The 23,832-nt window shown below is 40.6% G+C and overlaps 1 protein-coding gene across 1 annotated transcript in view; it reads left to right on the forward strand.

The window, feature by feature from the left end:
• Positions 1-1,434: 1,434 nt before the first annotated feature.
• pdlim2 (PDZ and LIM domain 2 (mystique)) overlaps positions 1,435-23,832 on the forward strand; it is a 31,998-nt gene continuing 9,600 nt past the window's right edge. Inside the window, exons 1-6 of the mRNA XM_063489684.1 lie at positions 1,435-1,768; positions 7,851-7,982; positions 9,814-9,965; positions 12,490-12,553; positions 13,008-13,159; positions 14,283-14,346. Of these exons, the coding sequence (XP_063345754.1) occupies positions 7,890-7,982; positions 9,814-9,965; positions 12,490-12,553; positions 13,008-13,159; positions 14,283-14,346 (525 nt within the window). The 5' untranslated portion in view covers positions 1,435-1,768; positions 7,851-7,889. The remainder of the gene's footprint in view (positions 1,769-7,850; positions 7,983-9,813; positions 9,966-12,489; positions 12,554-13,007; positions 13,160-14,282; positions 14,347-23,832) is intronic.

Here is a 23,832-nt window from a genome sequence, read left to right on the forward strand (position 1 = left end):
TTTATCCTTTATAACGATGTCTGAGTTGTAGACTGGGTACAGTAGTTTTTTGTTGGTACCATAAAGTGTTGTGCAAAAGTCTTTATCCAGCCCTCATTTCTTTATATTTTGCTAGGAAAATCAGAAATAGGTTCACTGCAATGAGCTGTGTTTGGCATCAATGTCATGCTAAAACATGAAGCTGCTGCCAATCAGACGCTTTCCATATGCTAGTGCATGGTGGATCAAAATCTGTCTGCACATTTCCAAATACATCATTGTGTTAATTTTAACAAGATTGCCAACACAACTGGCTGGAATGCAGTCACGAACTATGACAGAGCCTCCACTATGTTTTACAGATGGCTGTAGAACCAGAAACTTCCAATTTGGATTCATAACTCCATAACACCTGTTGCAAATGATTTTCAGTCCAGTTCTTGTGTAATCAGTCCTCCATTTTTTCCCCGTTTCCGTTAAGAATAGCTTCTTGACAGCCACTTATCCACTGAGACTATTTCTGATGAGTCTTCAGTGCACAGCAGATGGATCAACTGAAGTGCCAAATACATCTCACCGTGTCAGATCTTCACTTGATTTTTTCCTTATTTCTAAAGACATGACTTTCAGATACTGTTCATTTGCTGTAGTTTTTTTAGGCTGCCACCTGTCCAGTTTCCTCAGATTTTATTAAGGACATTGCACACCATGCTCAGAATTGCTAGGTTTTTGGCTATTAGCCCTTTCAGAATTGACCTATTAGTGCAAATACGACTTTATGCCTGTCAAACTGTGTTATGTTTGGCAGTTTTCAAAGATTCAGCTAAAGAAATGTGAACGATGTGTTATTGCAACAAGTTGCCAGTAAAGTAAAACATACAGTTTAAACCTGTTCTTTGCTAACTTGTCTGTTATGTGAAAAACGCAACACTCATCCCATAAGGTAGGTGGGGTTTTTTTTTAAAAATCCTTGAGTAAATCATAGGTCAGTTTTAAGTGCCTTAGTGGTCAGATACAAGGTATGGACTTAAAAACGTTAACAAAAAAACAAAAAAAAAAACACCCAATGTCCAATGAAAAAAATTGAAAAACTCTCAGAAAGCCTGGAGAACTAGTCAAAGTCTGGCTCCTTGGAAACAATGTATTAGGAAAAAAGAGGATGGCTCGCGACTTTTGCACAGCGTGTCCCTCAACATTAAAGCAGTCCAAAGAAGCTGCTTGTGATTCTAAGTTTAACTGAAGCGACAGACACATCGCTATCGTGAACCAGCGACCTGTTCAGTCTCAGGTGAAAGCCATGGCACTCAATTAGCTGCTTCGAGTGGGGGCGCGTGCCGTTGTGCTCTGCTCCGTCAGCAGGTGGCGCGTGAACACACACAGCGCAACCACCTTGTTTTGTTTCGTGTTTTTAAAACAAATGATTCAATTATCATTGCGGTACACTCCTCTGCTCTCCTCTCGCCTGCTCCTCCTTGATGCGACACGCCCTGGGCCGGTAACCATGTCATCGTTTTTATTTTGGGAACGGCACATGGCTTCTCGAACTCATACCATCACTGTTACAACTACGCGCGTCGTCACAAGTGGTGTTCACGCGTGCCATCCTCTCGTCTGACTCAACACTCCAGAGACACAGACTCGGCGGGAGTAGCAGTGGAGCTTTTCTGTTTCATGTTTGCGATTTGGTGACTGGAGTGAGCTGTGACCTGTCTTGTATTTTTTTTTTCAATTTATTTATTTTTTCCAAACAGGTGGGAAAAGAACCTTAAAGCCCACTACATTCAGTTTGGTAAGTGGCTACAGCGACCTGAACAATTTAAACGGCTCTAAAGCCTTGTAGCTAATTAATTTCATTCACGCAGCTTAATTGTGACTCTCAATACTCCTATTTTTCGGAGGGGGGTGGTGCAGTTTTTACTCCCTTCTGTTGCAGTGTTTGATTTATAAAACGTGACTCATTATGAGTTTAAATTTGTCATTAGGTATCTGTTGTATGGAAATCTTAGAAAATATGAGGTAGAGCAACACACAGCCGGGTTTATATGCAAAAGTATATTAAAGTTAAAAGTGCACGGTACCAATGTGTGAGCTGTTGTAAGTAATGATGCATGATCCGAGTGGAAAGTGGAAGTCAGTCTAACACAATAGATCAGCCTAAAGTCACAGTGTGCATGTTTCCAGCACCTACTGTAGATTTTCCATCCCTCCTGAGTTCAGAGAAGCAGATTTTTTTTTTCTTTTTCGCACATTAAGCAGTCATGCTGATTTGTGGAGAGGCTGAACCAGGTGCAACCTCAGGAAGCTCTAAGTCAGTATTTATGTCACATTAGCCGGCTGCTGGTGCTATTATCTTCCCTCTCACTTCACTTAAAGTGGTTTTAAAATGACCTGGCTGTGTGAGCGGATGAGAGGGTGAAACTGCTGAGGAGTGCAATCCAGAACAGTCACAGTGAAACAATCGTGTTTTCAAATCTCCATTGCCTGCTGTCTGTATACTTTAACCTTTCTGATTGTCTGCTTGCCTTTCATGTGCCTGCTCTTTATACTTTTCCTCTCACTGTTTGTTTCCCGATGGTTTTGCTTTATTTGAGAGAACTCTCTGACAGGATAAAGCCATCCAGAAACCCAGAAACGGTCCACTGTAATTTTGTACAAAGGCAGCAGCTTTTTAAGAAAACACACAGAAAGGGCCAGGTCATTACTTCTAACTCGGAAAGATATGTTGTTTGTTTTTACGATCGCACTGAGGTTTTAACTGAGCCGAAGTAACGTTTTCTTTTTTTTTTCGCCTACTTTCTGAGTTTTAATCCTCCTGCCTTGCTGTAACTTTGATTTTTGTTCAACTCAGATTAACATGCATGCAGGAAGTCGTTTTTATCTGTTTGGTCTGAAAGATAAGTGTGGGTTGTTTTTTTGTTGCAGAAGTGTGTTTTTCAGTTTTAACTGAGCCAGAGCCAGAGTGGTGGTTTAGACTGTTATTTATTTCACTTTACACCAAGATTTATGAGCCGCAGGATGTTCAGCTTTCTCAAAGGTTCTCAGTTGCCTCGGTACCTTTGGCATGCAAAGAGCACCACAGTTGTTGGTGTGAGGAGCCAGAAGGTGAAAGCAAAGGATGTGGTGAACCCGTTTGATTGCTGAAAATCTGCAAGTGAAAATGTAAAAATGCAAAGAGCAATAATGAAAAGGGATAAGTACAGCCAGTGCCACAGTATTCGTTTCAATTCTGTCAGCTGTATCAGTGCTGCCACAAAGTAATGAATGCACTTCAGTAAGTGGTGGATGTTATTAGATGCTACATTGCATTAAGCAACAATTTTAAGACCATAATAATGTGAGATCAAATCCACTAGCAGCATCCACCCTTGAACATTTTCTTATTGAAAAGGGAGTAAGGCATTTTTCAGGTGTGTTTCAGTCCACAACTATTTTGGTGACACATCGTAGCCAAATGCAACAATGCAGAAATTCACCAACCAACACCCCATTTGACATCACATGTTATTGTTTGATATTCTCTGCATCTCCTTAGTGATTGCTGCTATATATCTGACCAGATGGGTGTGATGTGCAGAATGTGCTGAATGTTACTGCTTTCGACTTATTGGAGGGAGAGGCTTGTCATTGCATTCTTTTCCTTTTTATTCAGTGGGTGTGTGTGTCCAGGTAGGTACCAACCTGTCAGTGTGCTTTGTGACACAGGTTGCAGACTGCATCGCTAACATGAGATTGTGGAAAGTTCACTTTGGTGCACGGCGACCTGTGAGAGTTTTGACAAGTGTGTGATTCATACCAGGAATATTTCCCTGAAGCCACAGAAGTTCTTTTAAGAGAAAGCGTTCCTTCACATTAAAGAGCTTTCAGTTGAATGTGTGTGTCTGCTATGTTCATCAGCCATTGTTCATTTCGGTCCAGTGCATTTTGGCACAGCTTCCACAGAAGAAAAACTGTCTCACTTAAGCACTCTAGTGATAAAAGAAAGTTATAGAGCCAAAGTAGGTGGTCAGTTTTGGCTGCCAGATATTTTACTGTACAGGGCTTTTAAGTTGGATCACCTAATGGCATATAGTTTACACGAATATTCGATTTCCAGTGCTATACATATGGTAACGACTTGTTTTTCCAAAATATTCATTCCTTGAAATAAATGAGGTGTTAGTTCTCAGCTTTGTTATGCAAAATGATGGAAACGGTTTCCTGTTTTGGTGTTCACAGTTTGGTCTGTCTGCTTTGATTTAATGAATATGAATGCATCTGTAAATATGACTGCTGGTTCCCATACCAGTGTCGAAATGGGGATCAAAGTTAATGACTCACCCTTGATGAGTCATTGTAATACCACACTAAGACACATGATTTCAGGCCTGTGTCAGCAGGTTTTATTCAGCCTAACTGCCCATAGCTGCTTGTTGCTTACTAAGTAGACCTCATATCAGTTGGTGTTATTGTCTTTACACTGAAACCTGCATGTGTTAGATTTTTCATCAGACACAGATAAAGACAGCTACAAGAATGAACATGAATTGATCTTCCAAACACTTTCAAATTCTTTTTCTTTTCATGTAATAATCTTAATCAAAACTTAAGTTAATGAACAAATCATTTAAGTGCTAAAAAAAGTAGCAGAAACGATGACGGCTGCATTTAGGAATGTGAGGCAGAAAGAATTATGTGACCACACCATGTGGTTTGTTAATTTGAGGGAAAAAGAAAAGGAATGTGAAGCATTCAGTAGGATATGGACATTACTTTGTGTTGCTACCTGTTTGCAGTGACAGAATGTGATTAAGAAAACTTTGGGTTGTAGTTTATGTTGATGACTATGCTTGTTATCTACGAGTGGGACAGAATCCCACCAGTAACAGGCATCAATTTGTCAAACACCTGTTTAACAAAAAAGCCGTGATGAACTTGTAACATTGCTGTAACATTTTAAACTGCTCTGAATACTCCTGGTCCACTCGATGATGCTGGTGTGCTTAACTCTTCACACAGCCATATGGAGCCTATAATGCTAATTGGCAAATTGGTATAAATGGCCAGTAATTTCATGAAACTAATCAGCTGTTAGAATGAAAATTAGTTGTATTCTTGCAGACTTTGAAGTGGCGACCCATGAGGCCCTCCTCTCTTTCAGCACTCTTTACATCAAGTTTACATTAGAGGAAAAAAAATCTGATTGTGTCGTCTGCAATAACCAGATACTTGTTAGTTATCTGCACTGTAATTCCATAATTTTCTATATTCTATATTATCTCTGCCTCCAGTATCACACACACCACAGGTTTCTATAGCCTCTAAGGTTTTACAGAGGTGAAATCAAGCCCTTCTTAAAACACAGTTTTTACCAACATGTCTCATTGACTGTGACGTCTGATACAGTAGTGTTGTACTGGAATACAATAATTCTTTCTGGGTGTATGCTATGCAGTTTGAGTTTGTTCAGAAAATTATGTAGCCTCTAGTAATCTGTCAAACTTGACGTCTCACTGCTTGTTGTAGCAACAGGCCATACGCAGTTAAGTTGTAAACCCGTCTATTGTATTAATTGGAGGTGAGAGGGATCGCTTTCTATTCTCATGCACACTTCCAGCTCTGTGTGGCCGGTGCTGAACCGCAAGCTATAGAAATAGCTTCATAACTAGAATTCTTTTCATTGTGTTGGGCGTATTGAATAGTGCTGCAAAAACTGGCCTGACAGCAATAGCAGTGATGTCACCAGAAGAGAACTTACCTTTATGTGTGCTGGCACCTTCCCAGCAGTAATTTCATGGACTAGAGACATTTCATTAAACTGTGTTCAGCAACACAGCCTCTTTAAAGCTCATCAGTGACCAATTAAACGCAGCACATGACGAGCATGCCACTTATCTTCACCACCACAATGTGTTGTCGTCCATCTCCGCTGCCCCCAGACTTTCACCATACTTTCCCTTTCCACCACAAGCATTTTTATGATGCAAACAGTGAATGTTTACACAGAGAATTAGCAGGTTTCTCGGACGATAATGGCCTCTCTATAGGAGTAGCTGTAGAAGCTTATGGAACTAATTGACACCCCCGGAGGCTGGGAAAGTTTTGGACAGCAGCTCTCTGTCATTATCACTACTGCACTTATTTCTGGCCACAGCAATTAAGAGATACTAATGATGGAGAGCCCGCTAATTGGCCCAGACTGTTAATGAGTAACTGGGTCTGCATTGCTTGTTCCAAACTCTTGTGGAATGTGCGGACCATGAAGTGGGCCAGTGTTTGGAGGGATTCAGGGGAGTAGCGTGGCTGCTGTCCTAGATCCACTTTACTTGGTCTATGATTTCTCCTTGTCCTGCCTGTTCGTCATAATTTCACGATCTGTGATAAGCGCATTATGCAATCACTAGCAGTATTTGTTTACTTCTTTTTATGGGGACCTTGAGTAACATTGCATAAGATGACAATTGATGTAGTTGGAAAATGTACGTCACAGGGTGTACAGTGTATAACGTACTATAGTTGGCTCATATCTGTGTCTTTTTTTAGACCTTATCAGGAGATTTGCTGATACAGTTACAGTGTGCAATCAGAGGTGCTAAAGACTGTGCAGATCAGCATGCTTCACACTCTGTCACTGAAAAGAATTACTGTGGTTAAAGAGTTGTCATAAAAACATCCATAATGTTATTATAGGAAAATGACAGTCAACAATAAAGTGTCATTTCTGTGTTTATTTCCAGAAGCTTTCTCTAAGACTGAGCCTTGTGTTATGAGTTGAGTAGCAGAGAATAGAAAAGGGATGCTCCTTGGTGTTTATTTTTTCTGCTCGATAGCAGCGGTCTATACTTAAAATAGCTTATGTCATGAGCTGCGTGTAAAACTATATATTACTTGTTGCGCTAATGTCTTCATCACTTTTTCTCTGTGAGATGAGTTTCAGTGAGAAGCTGCAGCTGTGTGTGTGTTTTAGCAGTGCGGGTGTTGATGCATATATGACTGTAAGGGCTTATCTTTTCATCACATTATCACACTGCAGAGCTCTTTGTCTCCAGATGAAGTCATTCTACAGACAGGCTTCAGTCCATTAGCAGAGCCTGAGAAAACTTGCAGGTGAATCACGTCTTACCAGTAACATCAGCACAAGAATTTTAATGCTTTAAAAGGTATTCTGGGTTTATGCTCATGAATATTTCAGAAGTTGTGTAACTGATGATTAGTTAGTGCTAGGTTTTAATTACACTAGTGGAATCTACCCCAGTGTTTACTGAGATACATATTCACATATAAAAACTGTTAGTTTTACCTCCAATAACCAATAGTTGCTATTAGTTACCTTTTAATACTTTGCTGTTATCGTCTTGTCTCTTTGTGTCAAAGTACACAGAGATACAATGAGGAGAATTCCGATGTTTAATAATGTGTTTATGGGAAAAGTAAAGCAGTAAAAGTTCTCAAACAGGTCTTAAAGGGCACCCATACTAAATATGAAATCATACTGTACTCTAGAAAGTAGTCAGTAACAGTTAACGATGAACTCTTAGCACATTGCACTGTACACTGTGTTTCCTTAGTCTTCAAAGAGCACTTGGATTTAATGAAACTGTTTAACTCAACAAACGCTTTAGAAATGTTGGTCATGTGAATTTGGTCTCAGATTCTTTCCATTCTTATTTGACGTGGTTGGATAATCTATGTCAGAGAGGACTTAGGCCAGTGGAAGAAGCTGTGCTGGAGATAAAGGCCATCTTGTGCAAATGATCGCTGTCCTCTCCTGTTGATTGCATTTTGAAACTGTCTCAGGCATGTGACTTTTTGAAATCATTAAGGCATGCACATGTTTAGGTCTGACATTTCTTATACCTGATGTTGTTTCTTTTATTTGTTTTTTTTTTCCTCAGAGTTTGGACAAGAGTGAAAAAGAAAGATCCGATCTCGCCATGGCACTAACAGTGAACCTGATTGGCCCTTCACCATGGGGCTTCAGAATACATGGAGGACGAGATTTCAAGAAGGCCATAACTGTATCAAAGGTATTCGTTGACAGCAGTCCTGACGCTGAACCCTGTCACACCTTATAATACCATACCCATGTTTTTGTCAAAACACAGACTGGAATGCCATGTCATGCAGTCAACTTCCTACTTGCTACGCCTCTTTTCTTGTCTTTGTTTATGTCCGCTGCAACAGCATACCTATTTCCTTGACAACTGAACCCATTAGAATAGAATGGAAGTAGATTGCATTAGAAGGAAATCGCTGATTACAGTAGAAATGGAAGCTGAGGTGGGAGGTGAGAGGTTCCTGAGTTACAGCGACGTGTAAATGTGTGAGAATATGGATTGCCCTGTGAATCTGTGCACTTTAGCATGTGTGTTTTATTTTTACTGACAATATTTTCCCAGTTGGATGAAGTAGAAGAAGTGGAAACATTACTACTGTAAGCAGACATTCTGCAGTAAACACATCCAGGAAACTTGCTCAGACTAACTACATGCCAGAGACACCCTGTTCACCCGCACATCCTGGTGCTATATCACCATCTCAGTGTGCTTTTTTTTTTTTTTTTTTTTTTTTTTTTGGCCCTGAGCCTCCCCACAGACCATAAAGGATAAGTTATGGCAGCGCCATGAAGAGGCATCCATGCTTCAAACAGCTGGAGTTTTAAGCTCCTTAAACTTCAAAAGCACTTTGTTTGGCCCCACTCAACAGCTTATGCTAGAAAAACTAGTCTTCTCATGAATAAAGGGTCTGATTTTGTTACTGCTATCCAGTAAACAACACCAGAGTGTTTACTTGTCTCAAATATCAAACGTATCCTGTGAAGTGACAAGAATTCCTTCTCAAACAACAACTTAATTACTGAAATTGGTTTGTAAAGTGTGTGTGAAACAGTTGGTCCCAAATCCCCAAATAGAGATGTAGGTTTAACCCTCTGCAGTGGTTTGTGCTTGGCACAGAAATACCACGGATGCACTCTTTTTATTTCTGTTGGCCTGAAAGATAACGTGCCCTTGTTTTTCTTGAGCACAGATTTGGGAAAAGATCCCCCAGCTGATCTTAGTTTATGTGAAACCAGGCATGTCCTGATCAGAGAAGGCATGCAAAACTGTGGGTCACCACAGCAACCCTTAATTGCCTCTCAAGTTGGCCCACAGACATGGTACCTCTGCCTGGCTAAATGGGCAAATGGCCTGTGACTGGCATTTACTCCACATACATTTGCCTCTAAAGAGGCAGCAGAGAGTGATAGGCTCTTTATTCATTTTGCTTTGCATTCTTTGTTTTATTGCCTCTCTCTGTTTTTAATTGTGAGGCAACACAGTTTGTGGCAAATGACATACTTTCTACTAAAGTTTAAGCTTCAGATTTAGTATGCCTGTGTGCTGGGTCACAGGGACCAAGCTGAGCGCGATCGTTTGGACCTTATATTTTGCCCCATTAGTGTGGAATTCCCTCTGATGTGGGGGCATGGTACTGACTCTGACACGTGGAGAAGCTGGTTGCAAAGGTCAGATCAGTCAACCCATCGAGTACAGTCACACTAATGACTTCTCCCCAAGGGTGTCATGAATTCTGCTTGTGACCACTGTTGGGAAATCCTGTGGTGTTTGTCGGCATTTACCGAGGGCTGACTTTTAGGGGTAGACATTTGGGTTAATTATGCAACAAAGTATGAAACAACTCTTCAGTGTCTTTTCTCATTTACTCATTTGTTGTGCTGGAGGTCAGTCGATGTCGGGGTATACACACACTCATGGGATAAGTCAGAGGTGTCTATGCTTGTTAGATAGCTTCCTAAAAAGTGTTGTTTTTAAGACCTGGGGCTAGGACTAAACTGGAGCTCATGCCTTTGTTCAACAGGTCAATGAGGGCGGCAAGGCAGAGCAGGCAGCCCTGCAAGCCGGTGACATTATTTTGGAGATCAATGGAGAAAACACAGCTGATATGCTGAATGCAGAGGCCCAGACCAAAATCAAGAACTCCAAGACCTCTCTGCAGCTGGTGGTGGAGAGGTATGCTGACACGCAGATCTGAAGTAGGACTAACATTTGAGCTACAATGTCATTTTGTTTGTGAATATGTTTTATAGACATAAAATAAACAAATACAGTGCCATGCAATGCAACAACATGCAGGCTGCATAGTCCCACATACAGTATCTTTTACGTCTCTAATTTTCTCTGTTTGTGCCAAGACCACAGTCTCCCTAGCTTCCATCTTTCTTTACACCGTTTTTAAGCACTGTACAAACAAAACAAGTGATTATAATCAGGGGAAATGCCAGCATGTATGAGAGCCACTCTACTCCCTTCCCTGGTCCTTCTTAATAAACCTTACTTTGAGATTTTCCTTGTTTGGATGACGGGAGTTGGGAACTAAGAAAAACCTTTCCCTTCAGTCGGAATTGCTCTTGGCTTGATTAAAGGTCCTCCCTAAAGTATTATTTGTTGTCACAGTTGCCTTCCAATCATATTTTTTTTTGTACTTTTTAATCTCTGTTATTACACACAGACACGCGCGCGCGCACACACACACACACACACACACACACACACTCTTGCACCACATACTTCCTTTCTGGATGTCCTACGTCCATGTGAGTGAATTTTTCCCGTCTGACCTCATGTCTCCTGCCAAGCCAGAAACAACAGTAATTCTCCTTCGCTGCCCAAGACAGTGCCACTCTGTCTGTTAGCTGTCAGTGGTTACACCGAAGCTTCTGTTTTTAATTTTACTCATTTAGCACTTCAGCTCTTTGACTTGTGTTCAGATGAGCTCTCTTGAGGATTGTAATTGAGTGGCACAAGTCTTTAATGTTTAATGAGTTCTTTTCTTAGCTGAGAGCACTCTCCTTCCAGTTTAGCGTCTGGTTGGCAGTTTGCACTCATCAAACCAGCAGTGATGTGGGTGCCCACTGAAGGAAGCTGGCATCAGTCTGTACTCAGAAGTTTTGTTTTTAGCTGTGCCTGATGTTTTATACTGAGATAGTGGTTTATTGTTGGTCAGTTCAACATCAGATTAATCCCAGACATAGCTAACTGAATATGTTTTCAACTGAAGAAGCAGCTACCCCATTTCAAATTTGATCCTTAAACCATTATACATTTCTTTATTGCTTATTGCTTTATTCTGCAGTAGTTTCCTTCTAATTTCCTGCCTTTTTAAAGTAAAAATGATAAATAAGTAAATCCAGGTTGTATGCCGGATTTATATATTTATTTATTTATTTTATAGGGAAAAGGGTAATGTGATATCAACACACAAAAATCAGCTCTTGTTTATTGCCGGTTTCAATCCTTTTCAAATCCAGTTGTAGATGAAGTGTTTTTGGTTCATTTTCTCAGAGTGGTATTCCAAAAATTCACATTTTGAATTTCCAGATGTGAAGGCTATTATCAGTACAGGGTTTCGGATGCTGATTTTGGGTCAGTTTTACATCTCTGTGGTTCAGAATCACACATTGTTACCACTAATAATTCTTCTGTAAATGAGACCTGTTAACCAAGAGCATTGGTTACAGCCTAAATACTCATCTGACTTCTTACCGTCCGTAGGCCACAGCTTCCTCTGATGTTTGATATACATGCTACAAAGTGGAAGTAATGAGTTTTTCAGGCCTACAATATTAATATCCTTCCTATGGGAAGAAATGTCTTACAGGGACTGGATCAGTTTTTGTCTTCTTGCCATCTCTTCTCCACACAGTATGTGGAGCCAGAGCCACTAGAGGTGTGTTTCTGGGTGATTTACCACAGGCATCCAGGCCTTCCTGTGTGCCTCATTACCTCAAGCTCAAGCAAGAGGCAGGCAGCTTCTGGCCCTGCAGCCAGGGGGGCATTGTGTGTTTGCATTGGCGCTTCCACTACCCACATTTTCCCCTCCAGCTTCAGTGATAGACTTGCTCATAATGTATCTTCTGTTCAAGAAAGAAAAACAACAGTTGAAAAGCTGCAGAGAGATCAAGAGAATATTTTGTAAAGAAGGCTCTGCAGTAATCTTAAAGATTCATGAAAACATAATGGTGGACACTTGGCAGGGCACTGACACATTTATTTATAACTGATTATTTCTCATTGCTTTGGCTCTTTCTCCATCGAAATCGATTTTTTTTCGCCATGTTTGTTGGAGAATGAAAGTTGGCAGTCCTATATAAAGTTGCAAGATATCCCATGTTGATGCTGTTCCTGTATCATTATAATAAAGTTAGTCCGGATCAGCATTGCAACAGACCATGGATATCAATGCATTCGGTTAACAGGTAATTCTTGGCTGATGCTACAAACATGAGTAATCATAAAATAGTTATTATACTGGATAAATTAATCAAGAAAACACTGGAAAAGTTTACAATTTGTAAGGAGGTTTTATGTAAACAAAGACATCTTTTCTTTTTTCCCCACTTTACAAAGTTATGGCATCACAGCAGTGTTATTGGTCACTTGCAGCAAACCAGTATTATTATTATGATGCAGGAATGCAAAAGTTGATCAGATACACCTATAAAGTCATTTGATCTGCTGTTCTCTCCCTTTCAAGACCTGAAACTCCCGGCCTTGGACAAACCAACGGCACTCCTGAACAGCTCATTGGACGTTTCAAGGTCAGTGCTGAAGCTACGGAGAACTTCAACATATTTGATGTCCCGCAATCAAAGCAAATAATTTAATCTGGACAGAATAATATCCAGAATTGTCATCTTTTCTTTTTTCTGTATATTCAAGTCATGTTGGTTTATTTGTAAAAATGTAAACAAATCTTGACAGTATACATGCATCACACATCTGTTTACAAGTCTGTTTTTCTGTCCACAAATAGCCGTAAAACCTTATATCATTTTTAGTACTTGTATTTTACTGAGGTCACACTGGGTGTAAGAGCTCATCAAACAATATGTAGTGATAGTAAAGATGACATGTTTTTGTGGTGACATTTCTCACAAGTACCTCTGTTGATCCTTTTACAGCTTGCATGGCCAAAACACAGGATTAAAGATCAAGTCATGTTCAGCTGAGTCTAATATAGAAACATTTCTCTGATGTGATGTATTTTTTTAGGAAACAGTAAAACTGAATCAAGATGAGAATCAAAACTATAGAGAGTACACCATCTCCAGCCCTGTATCACGATCTCCAGGACCGTACTCAACAGATCGTCCTGCCAGCCCCGATACAAGGATGGAGATGGTGACACCAACCATCAACAAGAGGTAGTGCACTCATGCTTTTCAAATCACTGTGATACTTTATGTTTAAGCAAGTCCACTTTTTATTTTGTGGCACATAAGGTTTCATCTAATAATTTTTGACATGCAAAGTTGTGTAGTTTAAAGAATTCTCTGCAGAGAAACACGAGTTACAGTTTTCTCCTGTAACATTAGAGACACAAAAAAGCATTTCCCAAAGCGTTAGCGGTCTAAAAAAGGAGATTTTTAGAGCTCCACATTTCAGGTGTATGTTTTTTTTTTTTGTTGTTGTTTCTTTTTCTTTTTTCTTTTCAAAAATCCAACCGTTCACTTCCTAAATAGGCTTGTATCTGGACAAAAAGTCTGCAGCAAGTGGTCTCTTGACCCAACAACAGGCAAGCCAATAGGTATGGGAATAACAGGCAGAAAGTGGAGCCATGGGATTGTGCTGTAGTAACAAAGGATATGCACAGGATATCACATTCCTCCATTTGCATTCATGTTAACAAAAGGCAGAATGTGGAACATTCACCGCGGTTTTGTCTGCGCTCGGACGTTTGTTGAACAACCTTTAATAGGCCATATTTCAAACTAGATTTCCTCCCTTGCATGCACTGGTTAAGTTTCCTGCCCAGGACTTGATTTAAGTGTTAATATAATTACAATTCTTACCTTTTTTTGTTTTTGTTTGTTTGTTTTTGGGGTTTTTTTTTTTTTTGGGGGGGGGGGGGGGGGGGTTTGCCTCATTAGCTATTAAATCTGTATTTTGTAATGTAGTCCTATTGATTTATTAAATAGAATAAACTCTTTGCCACTGTAACTTGTAATGTGTATAAGGAAATAAAGTGCATAGATCATTCACAACAGTCATAAAAAAAACAATATAACCAGGGTGAGATGGTCATAGCGTTTGTTATTATTATGATATTATTATCCTTTTTGAGGCAGCAGGAACTATGAAGCCACAATAATATCACAATAGCGTAATACATACTGAGATAATAAAGGTGCCACGTGCTACAGTAAAATATATGCAGTACAGAAGAATCTCTGACAACTGACGCGTCTCTGTGTGAATTGTGGCCAACCTAAAAGCATAAGTGCTTATGACTGATATCTTTTTTCTTTTCTTGTCCATATGTTACAGTTTTCAGCTGCGCTCAAGGTCACCAGAGGAGAGAAATACGAGACTGTCAGGACTCGTGTCACAGGTTGGTTGAAGTGTTTTTGTTGAAGGTTTTCAGCAGTCTGCCTTACACGTAGGAGTTATTGACTTTTGTTCAGTCATTCTTTTTTCTACCTTGCAAATAATGAAGCACAATTTCTGTAATAAAGAGCACTTAATTAGATGGAGAGAGTGGTTGCTAAGTAACTTAAAATTACTGTCTTCAAAACACAGTTTGTGGGTGTCCTTTTTTGTTTTACGGTATTTGTGAGTCAGAATCATTATTTGCGTGTCCAGGCTTGAAAGCCATAGATTTTCCTGGACTGTCGTTCATCTGTAGCTGCAGTTTTAGGCTGCAGTTCACACAGACAGTACAGCTGAAGATTTTTGTCCACTGTGTATTACTGTGTGGAGAGTATTTATTTTGACTGGGCTAGTCCAGTCCGCTAGAATGACTTATCTGAAGCCTCAGCCTTCCCATTTGAATTGTTTGTTTCTGATGCCACAGAAGGTCCCCTTGAATAGGTTTGCGGACAGTGTACTGACTGTGCACTTAACAGTAAAGGCAGGAAACTGATAAGGTTTGGCATTTTTATAGCAGGGTGTGTACAAACTACAAAGGTCAGCGTTCAAAATATCTGGCATTAAGATGAACAACCGTCTGGAGCTGCTTCATTCAAAGCTTGGGCCAAGAAAAAAAAGCTTTTGCTTTCCTTCAGAACAATGGCCATAACCTTTAGTTGTCAAAAATGGAGACTTATTAATCTCAATAGGCTGTAAGATATGGAGAGACGTAAAACACAGACTTATCTGTAAGTATGCTGTGTCCATTCCCCATTCCAGCAACAGAACCAAAACCGGGGGACTAGAGCGTCTGGAAAGACTTCAGTGAAGTAAAGAGAGAAAATGTTGTGGGAAAGTTCATCATAAGCTATTTCAGCTATGCCTCCATACTTAGTTACATGCATGGGTCCCACTGAAGACGAAACATGTGAAATGACAGAACAGGAAAAAACATTCAAGACCTTTTGTAGTGTCACAAGGAATTCCATCCATTTTTATAACTCTGGACATTACATAAAGTTAGATAAATATGCAGAGGTTTGAACTTCAAAACATTGGAGCATTCCTCCTGAGAGGCAGCTGCGTGAGGCAGTCCAGTTTAAAGGTTTTCCTTCAAGTTTGAGATTCTTCGTCACTTCCTTGAAGGCCAGTGGCTCATGTTGGGGTACTCTTGGTTGTTTAGACACCAGGAGAACAACTCTAGCTAATATTTAGCTAATATCAATTTAGTGTAACTAATTTTGACAACTGAATTCCACAGTTTGCTACAGTTAACTGATACGAGGTTAAAGCTTTATTAATTCCTAAAAACACTGTAGGCCACTTTGACATATCAGTTCACTTTATTTTTAGGGGGGGCATTTACAACCATGTTCTGAAACTGACTGTGGAGTTCCACTGTGGTGACCTGAAAACCATGGTGCAGCAAACTGGAAGTTGGTTTGCCCAAAACACATTAGGAGCTGTATTGTGGCTCAAAGCTCCATTGGCAAGCTCTTAGGAATGAACACACGCCTGTTGGGACAGCCTCACATGTTTGTGGTATTCATGGAGTCGCCCGTTCTTCCATTCTTCTTAACATTTTTAAAAATCATAATTCCTCTCATTTTTCTTCATTTGGACTCTGTATTGTCTGACTTCCTCTTGGAGCCTTTTCTTGGTTATTTTTAACCATTTGTTGAGTATCTTTGAATTAAATCAGTCTCAGGAAAGAGAGTTTTGGGTTTTGGCTGACCCCAAGAGATTTCTATCCCGGTTTTAAAGTAGTGATGAGCCTCCCACTGCAGCGCTGAGATTAGTGAGTGGAGTTCTTTCAGAGTACTCGATGGGGAGATGGCTTGGAAGAGTTCTGCCATGGGTACATTGTGCATTATGTTGCTTGCGCTGGCAGGAACTCAGCATCCCATTGAGCGCTGAGATGTGGAGCCTCTGTGTCAAGGGCCTCTGTCCTGACTGAGAGGTGCAGAGTGCTTCTGTATCAGGTGATCAACTTCACTGAAAAGCTCCTAAAAGGCTTTTCCACCCCTGATTTGGCTCCCTGAGTGCAGAGAGAGTGGGGTGCGCAACAGGATCCGCCATTTTCCAGCGTGTTGGATATCCTGAGAAAAAGCCTGTATACAATAGTGGCTGTGATGGCCTGGTGTTGCTTTTTCCCTTGTGTCACAAGGCATGCTGTTGTGTGATGAAACTCAAATGGATGGGGGCTGGGGTATGGGGTGGAGTTCAGTGGACACCAGAGAGCCTGCTGACACTTGCAGACTGTACTTAAGCCATGTCACTCTAAGGAGAAACTTTTCAACACACAGCCATGTCTTTTGGTTGGAGTTTAGACCACCTGCGATACCAGACCGACCACATGTATGACAGAATCGAAAGATTTAAATGGATGTTTAACCCAATAATACCACTTCTACCACATATCATACAGAAGTATTTGAGACCTCTACACAAGTGGGGATATTTTTTTTCCTGATGCACTAGAATTATCTGCAAATTATTTCATGCTTCAATCTTTATAAGGTTAAAAACAGACATTTTAGTATATTTATATTTACTATAGTGCTGCTTCTACCTCTACTTTTATACCACCTTGCCTTGTGGTGAATATGAACTACAGAGTTCATATTTATCAGTGGCTCATATTTATCAATCAGGAATACTTCAGGACGTGGAGGGACTGGGAATTGAACTCTCAAATCATTGGCTATATTACAAACTGTTTTTGAAGTCACAGTCGTGACAAAAGAGCTAAATGCATGGTGCATCCTAGATTACTGGAATCTGGACATAACTTGTTTCTGAACTGTTCGGCCACTGTCATGATTCAGAGCATCTGTTTATATCATCATGAAGTGACCACAATGGGATCTCTGTTGCACTGAGCAGAGCCAAAACCAAACTGCTCTTCATGAGACATGACCCGTCGCTCGACCATTAAGACTAGGCTCCGTGTCTGGGTTTGCAGTTTCTGCACTTTGAGGTTCCTGAGGGTTGCCTTAGTGGGCTGTCCGATCCTGTGCTGGGACAGTGAGGTTGCTTTATAAATATCCTCAGTAGTGTAAGATGGCCAGCTACAGCCGGGCGACACACCATTTTGTGCCAGCACTGGCCAAACTTTTCCTCTCGATTCTAAATTTGGTGGAGTGGCCTTGGCTGTATGACGTGTCACGGAGTTCTTTATCTAAAGAAGTAGCTGTCAATCCCCACATCCTCTATTTCATGCATTACTGTCCATTGTTCTCCTCATAGGAGGATAGCCGTCACAGAAGAAGGCGGCGTTGTGCTTCGTTATTCCAAATTGAGGGCAAAACTGTGCTCATCAAATTGGAGCAGGAAAAACGACTTGGCATTCAGGAATGGAGTTTATGTTTAATGGTGTCAAAATATAAACCTTTATAGACACAGTTGGATGAAAATTGAAGTAATTAAAGTATCAAAGATGCTGGGAACTTAAGGAAAATTCAGCTCACCAGAAATGGCCACTCCTCCATTACTAAATACAAATATACATATTATATAGATCATGATGATGATGATGATGGCTTGGAATGATGCACTTTCTCAGATCTGATGTGAGTGGGCCTCTTGTTTGGTTTGGCATGCTGGTGCTGTGCTAAGCCAAGCCAGTGTCTGGGGAGCAGTGCTGGCTGCATGGTCATGGTGGAGGGATGTTTTCTTCTCTGCACAGTGAGCTCTGTGACTGGGCAGTGTGAGGCCCTTTCACGTGGACTCGTAGCCGTTAAGCTCGGGGTCCATTGTGGCCTCTCCGTGGGCAGCATGCCTCTCGTCATCCCCTCTGATTGATCAGCACAGCTGTTTTTCTTTCCCCTGGAATGGAAAAGCAAACTGGGACACTTTTGATTCCCTGAGCTTTGCAGGCCTCCGGGTGCACTCATGGGGATAGAAGGCCCTCAAAGTTTTATGGAGAACTGTTGGCTGAGAGAGATGGACCTTTTTACAAGTTGTTGGTGTTTACGAAGGTGGTTGAGCATAATGTCAACATTCCTAAAGTTATTGTCAAGGGAATGACATGAATAACTGCCCCTTGATATGTTCGTGCCAACAAAAATAGACATGTTAGCATATATTTTTGTAGTTTTACACAGTACAACACCCACATTTTAGTGTAGTGATTACCAGGGGTGGATTGGGTGATCGTGAATCATAACTGTTAGGCTGCAGAAATGACATGTGGAGAGTAACTCTTCTGCACTGACATACCATAAATGCTGACATGTTAGATTTATGGTCTATAGTCATTTGTGGACATTCCTGTTGAAATATATGTGGCAGTTTTCCATTACTATACAGAGTTCTCCAGTATTCAGTACAGTTGGTTTAAATCTGTGTGAAATGTGAGAGTGGAACATATTGTTGTGATGCTGTGAGACTACTTACAGTTAGAGCTCTGTTATCTTTGTGGGAGGAACTGTAAAAAAAAAAAAAACTGCAAAAATGTATTTATAAAAATTTGATCGGCAGTCTTGTTTACATTCAGCTTGTCTTGACTCTTACTGTAACCCAACCACACATTTTTTTTCTGTTTTGGCGCATGTGAAGAGAGTCATCTCGCCAACCATGAATTGGAAGTCCAGTGATTTTTAGTCCAACCATAATGAACTCCAGATGTCTAATGAGCTTGATATGCTGATTCAGTCGGAGCCTTGTGGGGAATTTTATAGGGATAAAAATGTGTTGCTCATAGCACCCTTTGTGTATAAAACACTATGCAGACATATTATTGACCTATTCAGTTTTGGTAGAAGTGAGTCTCTCTCTCTGGCCACCTACACTAGAGATCTTACTTCATTACTTTTAGCTTCAGGAATCATTTGTTTATTAAACTAAAACTGCAGCACTCAATAACTGTTTCATGATCTGTTTCTGTCAAGCGTGTTTTGAAGCACCCAGTATGCTCATCCATTCAGAGGTGTATCAGAATGCTGCTCATTTGATATCCAATGTTTCTTGGCAGTACTGTATGTTTAGAATCATCCTCTTATCTTGTTTTCTGTGTTCTTCATTTAATCTTGTACAGTTTGATTGTGTGTGGCCACGGTAAATGAGTAGAGAGTAGAGGAGCTATTAGGACCAAAGTCACAAAAATCTATTCCTTTGTTCAGTGTCACTGCTCTATATGAGCCTATTCTACAAATGTCTATGTATAAAACCTTTTATAGGAGACTGAGAAAAATGAGCTTGACTTGTAAAGAATTGCATGCTGCAGCATAGACTGGAGTCCCGTAAGACTTTTGCATCAGTATTTTGGAAAAACAAAGCAGAACACGAAGTTAGCATGCATTTAGATTAAAAAGAAAATTACCTTTAAGTCTTAATCGTCTTAGATTATATGCACAGGTATAGTCTCAGCACATTGCTTTAGTCATATCATTATTGGAACCAGGACTGTAATCTGAGATGTAAGACCTTTCATAACGCAGGGGCAGCCGGACATGAGCCAATAAAAAAGGTTAAGAATGTTAATTACATGATTTTTTTATTTATTTTTTTGGTCCAAAAAGATGTCCTGTGTTTAACCATGTATTGTGTTTTATTTGTAACAGAATGTGTACACAGTAATGCACCATTGCTCAGACATAATTACAAGGCAGGGATCTATCAGTAACAGTGGATAACGAGTAGGTTACTCTTCGCCTCAGGCCTTTGCTCAGGACCTCCACCAGTGCCCACTGCTGGATAGGAAAAAACCTACACAGCTCTGATTATTACCAAGCCCAGAATGTCTGGTGTCCCCCGCCTCATTGTAGTGCAGCACTCATGTCTGAGGTGGAGACAGTGAATGAGCAGTTACAGCACTTTCTTACAGCAGCAACTGTCTTCCCAAAATATGAGCTCCTCTAGGCATCACTCCTATGTGCTGCTGGCCAGTGCCCTGTAATTGAAGCTGCAGGGTGGTAATGATGATGCACAGTGGCTTGGTTGGAGCCAGACTGAAGACTCCTCTGCTGGCACTGTCCCCAGTGTTTCCCATGGGTCTTTATCTGAAACAGCTGCCTTCACTTTATTTTGGCATTTTATGCTTGTTGTGTCTAAAATGGACAAACTCTTGATTGTGTTTAGAATGATTTTTTTCTTTTGTAACAGTTTTTATAATGCACTAAGGCTTTATCGCTAATATTGGTAAATGAATACGTCACATTTATAGTTGCCCACAGTTTTGTTTTGCAGAGATCAGCCACAACAGTAAAATCACCTGCCTTCTAGTGGGTTGATTACTGTTATGTGCCAAAACAGCGCTGATCACATATTAGGAGTATATAAAAGTCTTTCAAAGGTGTATGTAGCCACTGCAGTGTCTCAGGCGTTTTTGGATTCTGCATTCTGAATCTTCAATTAGTGTTTTGGCTGCTGCTGTGTTTTTTCTGTTTTTTGTTTTCTTTTTTGGAGCCAGACATTACCACCACACAGACCAGGCCAAGGCCAACATACCAGTTGCCAACCATCTTGCCAGAGAAAAATATTTATTTTCTAACTGGTGGGTTGCTGTAGGTTATTGGTAGTTACTGTGAAATGGATTGGTAAAGGCCTAGAGATCAGTCAGCGGCTAGAGACAATTTTGTATTCTTTGACCGGTTGGCAAGTCATTGTGGGAGGTTGCTAGCAAATGTTACAAACACCCATAAATTATTTGCTGATCAGTAAAACTGATCAGTTAAAGTTGCGACTTCTGAAGTGTGTTGGTTGGGAAGAGGGAAAGAACAGTGTCCATTTCTGGTTTGCACCAAACTTCTTGTAGTTTCACTACAGCAAAAAACTACAGGTGGCCACAACATTTATTTTACCTGGTGACAGCCAGCAACCTCCAGCAACTGCTTGCCAACTGTCTGGGGAATACAGATCTATGTAGTGACGTGTGACTGAGGCCTAAGCTCTTAGCTAGTGCTATGAACCTGGTTTAACTTTGGATGGGTACAATCCACAGATATAAATGTATGCTGATTATTCCTAACTAACATTACTAATAAACGTTTGCCAATGCACCCAGAAGTGTCTTGAAAAAACGCAGTCGTGGATGCTGGCAGCAGATCTTTTGGGTCTTGTAGGTTGCCAGTTTGGCCCTTCATAGACTGGGTTGGATCAGGTGCACCTGTCAGAAGGGGACCAACAGATCTCCATCTGACCAAGGCTGGAGAACTTTTTTGTGTTGTGCATGTTCTGGTTGAGACCACTTGTGTCACTTAATAGTGTGTGGTTATGCTTTATGTGAAAGAACATTAAGGTGAATGGTACTTGCCAAGGTAACATCTACATGAATGCCAAGACTAAAGAATATAGGTTTTAATACAATGTATACGTTGTAATATGTGAGTTTCTGGGGCACCAGTGTTTGTATTTTTACATGTTAAAATCAAGCTGAATCCCATAAATGTCGGGTCAGTTTTTGCTGACGCACAAGGGTCTTCTCTGTTTCTTTCCCCAAGCATGCTGGGATAGGCTCCAGCCCCCTCTCCCCTGCCATGGAAGATGTGAGTGTATAAAATGGATGAACGATGAAAATAAACAGCAGGTTTCAGCACAACCTTAAGCTGCCATGTTTTCCACAGTAAGACAGATGTGGCCCTCCGTCTTACTGCTGCAAAGGGCCTCATCATACATAAAGTTAGAGATTTTAAAATCAAGACATTTTAAATGCTAGAGTTTATTTTGTTTTGTGTTAGTATTGGCTGTTTGGGCATTATATTAAATATCATAGAACTTCAAGCATGAAAAATGGTTAACACTGAAATGGAAAAAGCACATAGAAAAACCCAAATTCTGAAACCTTGCATGTTACTTTGGCAAAAAAGATTGTTTGTGTTGGACCAATGGGACGTGGATGTCCAATCTGTTCTCCAGGCAGATTTTGTCTCTGTGCATTTCTGTGTACAAACACACCATAATAAGCTAAACAATATACCTAAAGAGGATATATAGTGCTCAATAGCTTGATATGTTATTTTAAATGCAGTACAGCATTCCAGCAACTTGCCCTAATGATCTTGGGATTGTTGACTATGAACTCCTGATTACAGTTCAGTGCAGCTTTAATCAGAGCTTCCTCTTCTTGCCAGCCACAGGAACCACAAAAAATTGGCTGATGATATTCTCCGCTGGTCTCTTCCATCTGTGACCATTCTCTCATCCAAGAAGGAAAATAGGCTTTCCTCAGCTCACCCGTGTTTCTTCTTGAGTTTTCTAGTACATGAAACATGGGGGCATCGTTGGCACTGTCATGATGCAGTTCCCCAAATGCACTATAGAACTGAGATCACTGTGTGTAATGGTTCAAAGGCTTAAAACGCAACAGTGATGATCTGGAACAAAGCATATGCAGGAAGCATTGGTTTAAGGCTTTGCTAGTCATGCAGCAGTTACCGCTATAAAATTCTGGCACTGGATTTCGCAGAATGGATTGTGGTGATGGGAGAACTGCTCTGGTTGTGCAGACAAAGTTTTTTTTGAACTTTCTAAGGTCAAGCTCAGTCACAGCTGCATACTCCCTGTCACAGTGGAGCGCATGTGTTTTTTCTTTATCCCTTTTGTTTTTCTTTACTTCATTGCATTCCTCTTGAGTCTCAGAGCCGAGCTGTGATTTTTATCCCTAAATTCTTATGATGTTGGAATGCATGAAGATCCACATTCAGTAGCTAGACACTTATGTAACATATTTGGTTTGCATTAGTATATATTCATGAGCACATACTGCTTGGCTTCACTAGGTCTTTAAGAAAGAATCTATACATATCCCTCCAGTATATTCCCTAGAGATTTGCTCAAATAAAGAGAGCATGGATGTCTCTATTCGTGCATAGTGATAGTATGAAATATATGATGTTCTGATCCTCTGCCTTTTGTGGTGGGTTTATCCTGGGAGGAATCATGGGGAGCCATCCCAGTGATCATTTCTGGTAAAGGCTTCCTGGCATCCGCCACTAATCTACCCACTCACTAAGGAAAAAGAGCAGGAAAATTGGACTCAATTGAGAACAGAGACATTGTTCAAAGAGTTTCTGAATTGGAAGCGGGTGCTGGCATTGGGCACACAAATCTTCGACTCCATCCATGCTATTTGTTCAGTACTGAGCTCTTGCATCAGCTCCAGCTTGACTTTCAGATGTGTGCTGGTTCAAAAGGTTGGGTGGAGCCACTTTGCTGTGAAGCCCATGTAACACTTGTGCCAGCTGGTGACATTTGAGGGAGGAAAAAAAAATCGGTGAGCTTTATTGCAAAAGCTGTACTCTTGGGTTGTCTGTGGGCTTTGCAATTTCCAGCACAAGATCTCCTGCACTGTGCACAGGCATGAAATGAAGTAACAGCTTTGTTTCACAAGTAAACTTCAGTAAGATTATTGCAGCATATGTGATCAACAAGTATGACTCCACCCCCACTGCCAATTAATCTGAGCTGTGCCAAGTAGTCATGAGGACTTGAAGCTTAAAATACCACTTTTGAAAAGACAGCAGTGAAA

This window comes from Pelmatolapia mariae, linkage group LG12 (genome assembly GCF_036321145.2).
Source record: "Pelmatolapia mariae isolate MD_Pm_ZW linkage group LG12, Pm_UMD_F_2, whole genome shotgun sequence".
Taxonomy (NCBI): Eukaryota; Metazoa; Chordata; class Actinopteri; order Cichliformes; family Cichlidae; genus Pelmatolapia; species Pelmatolapia mariae.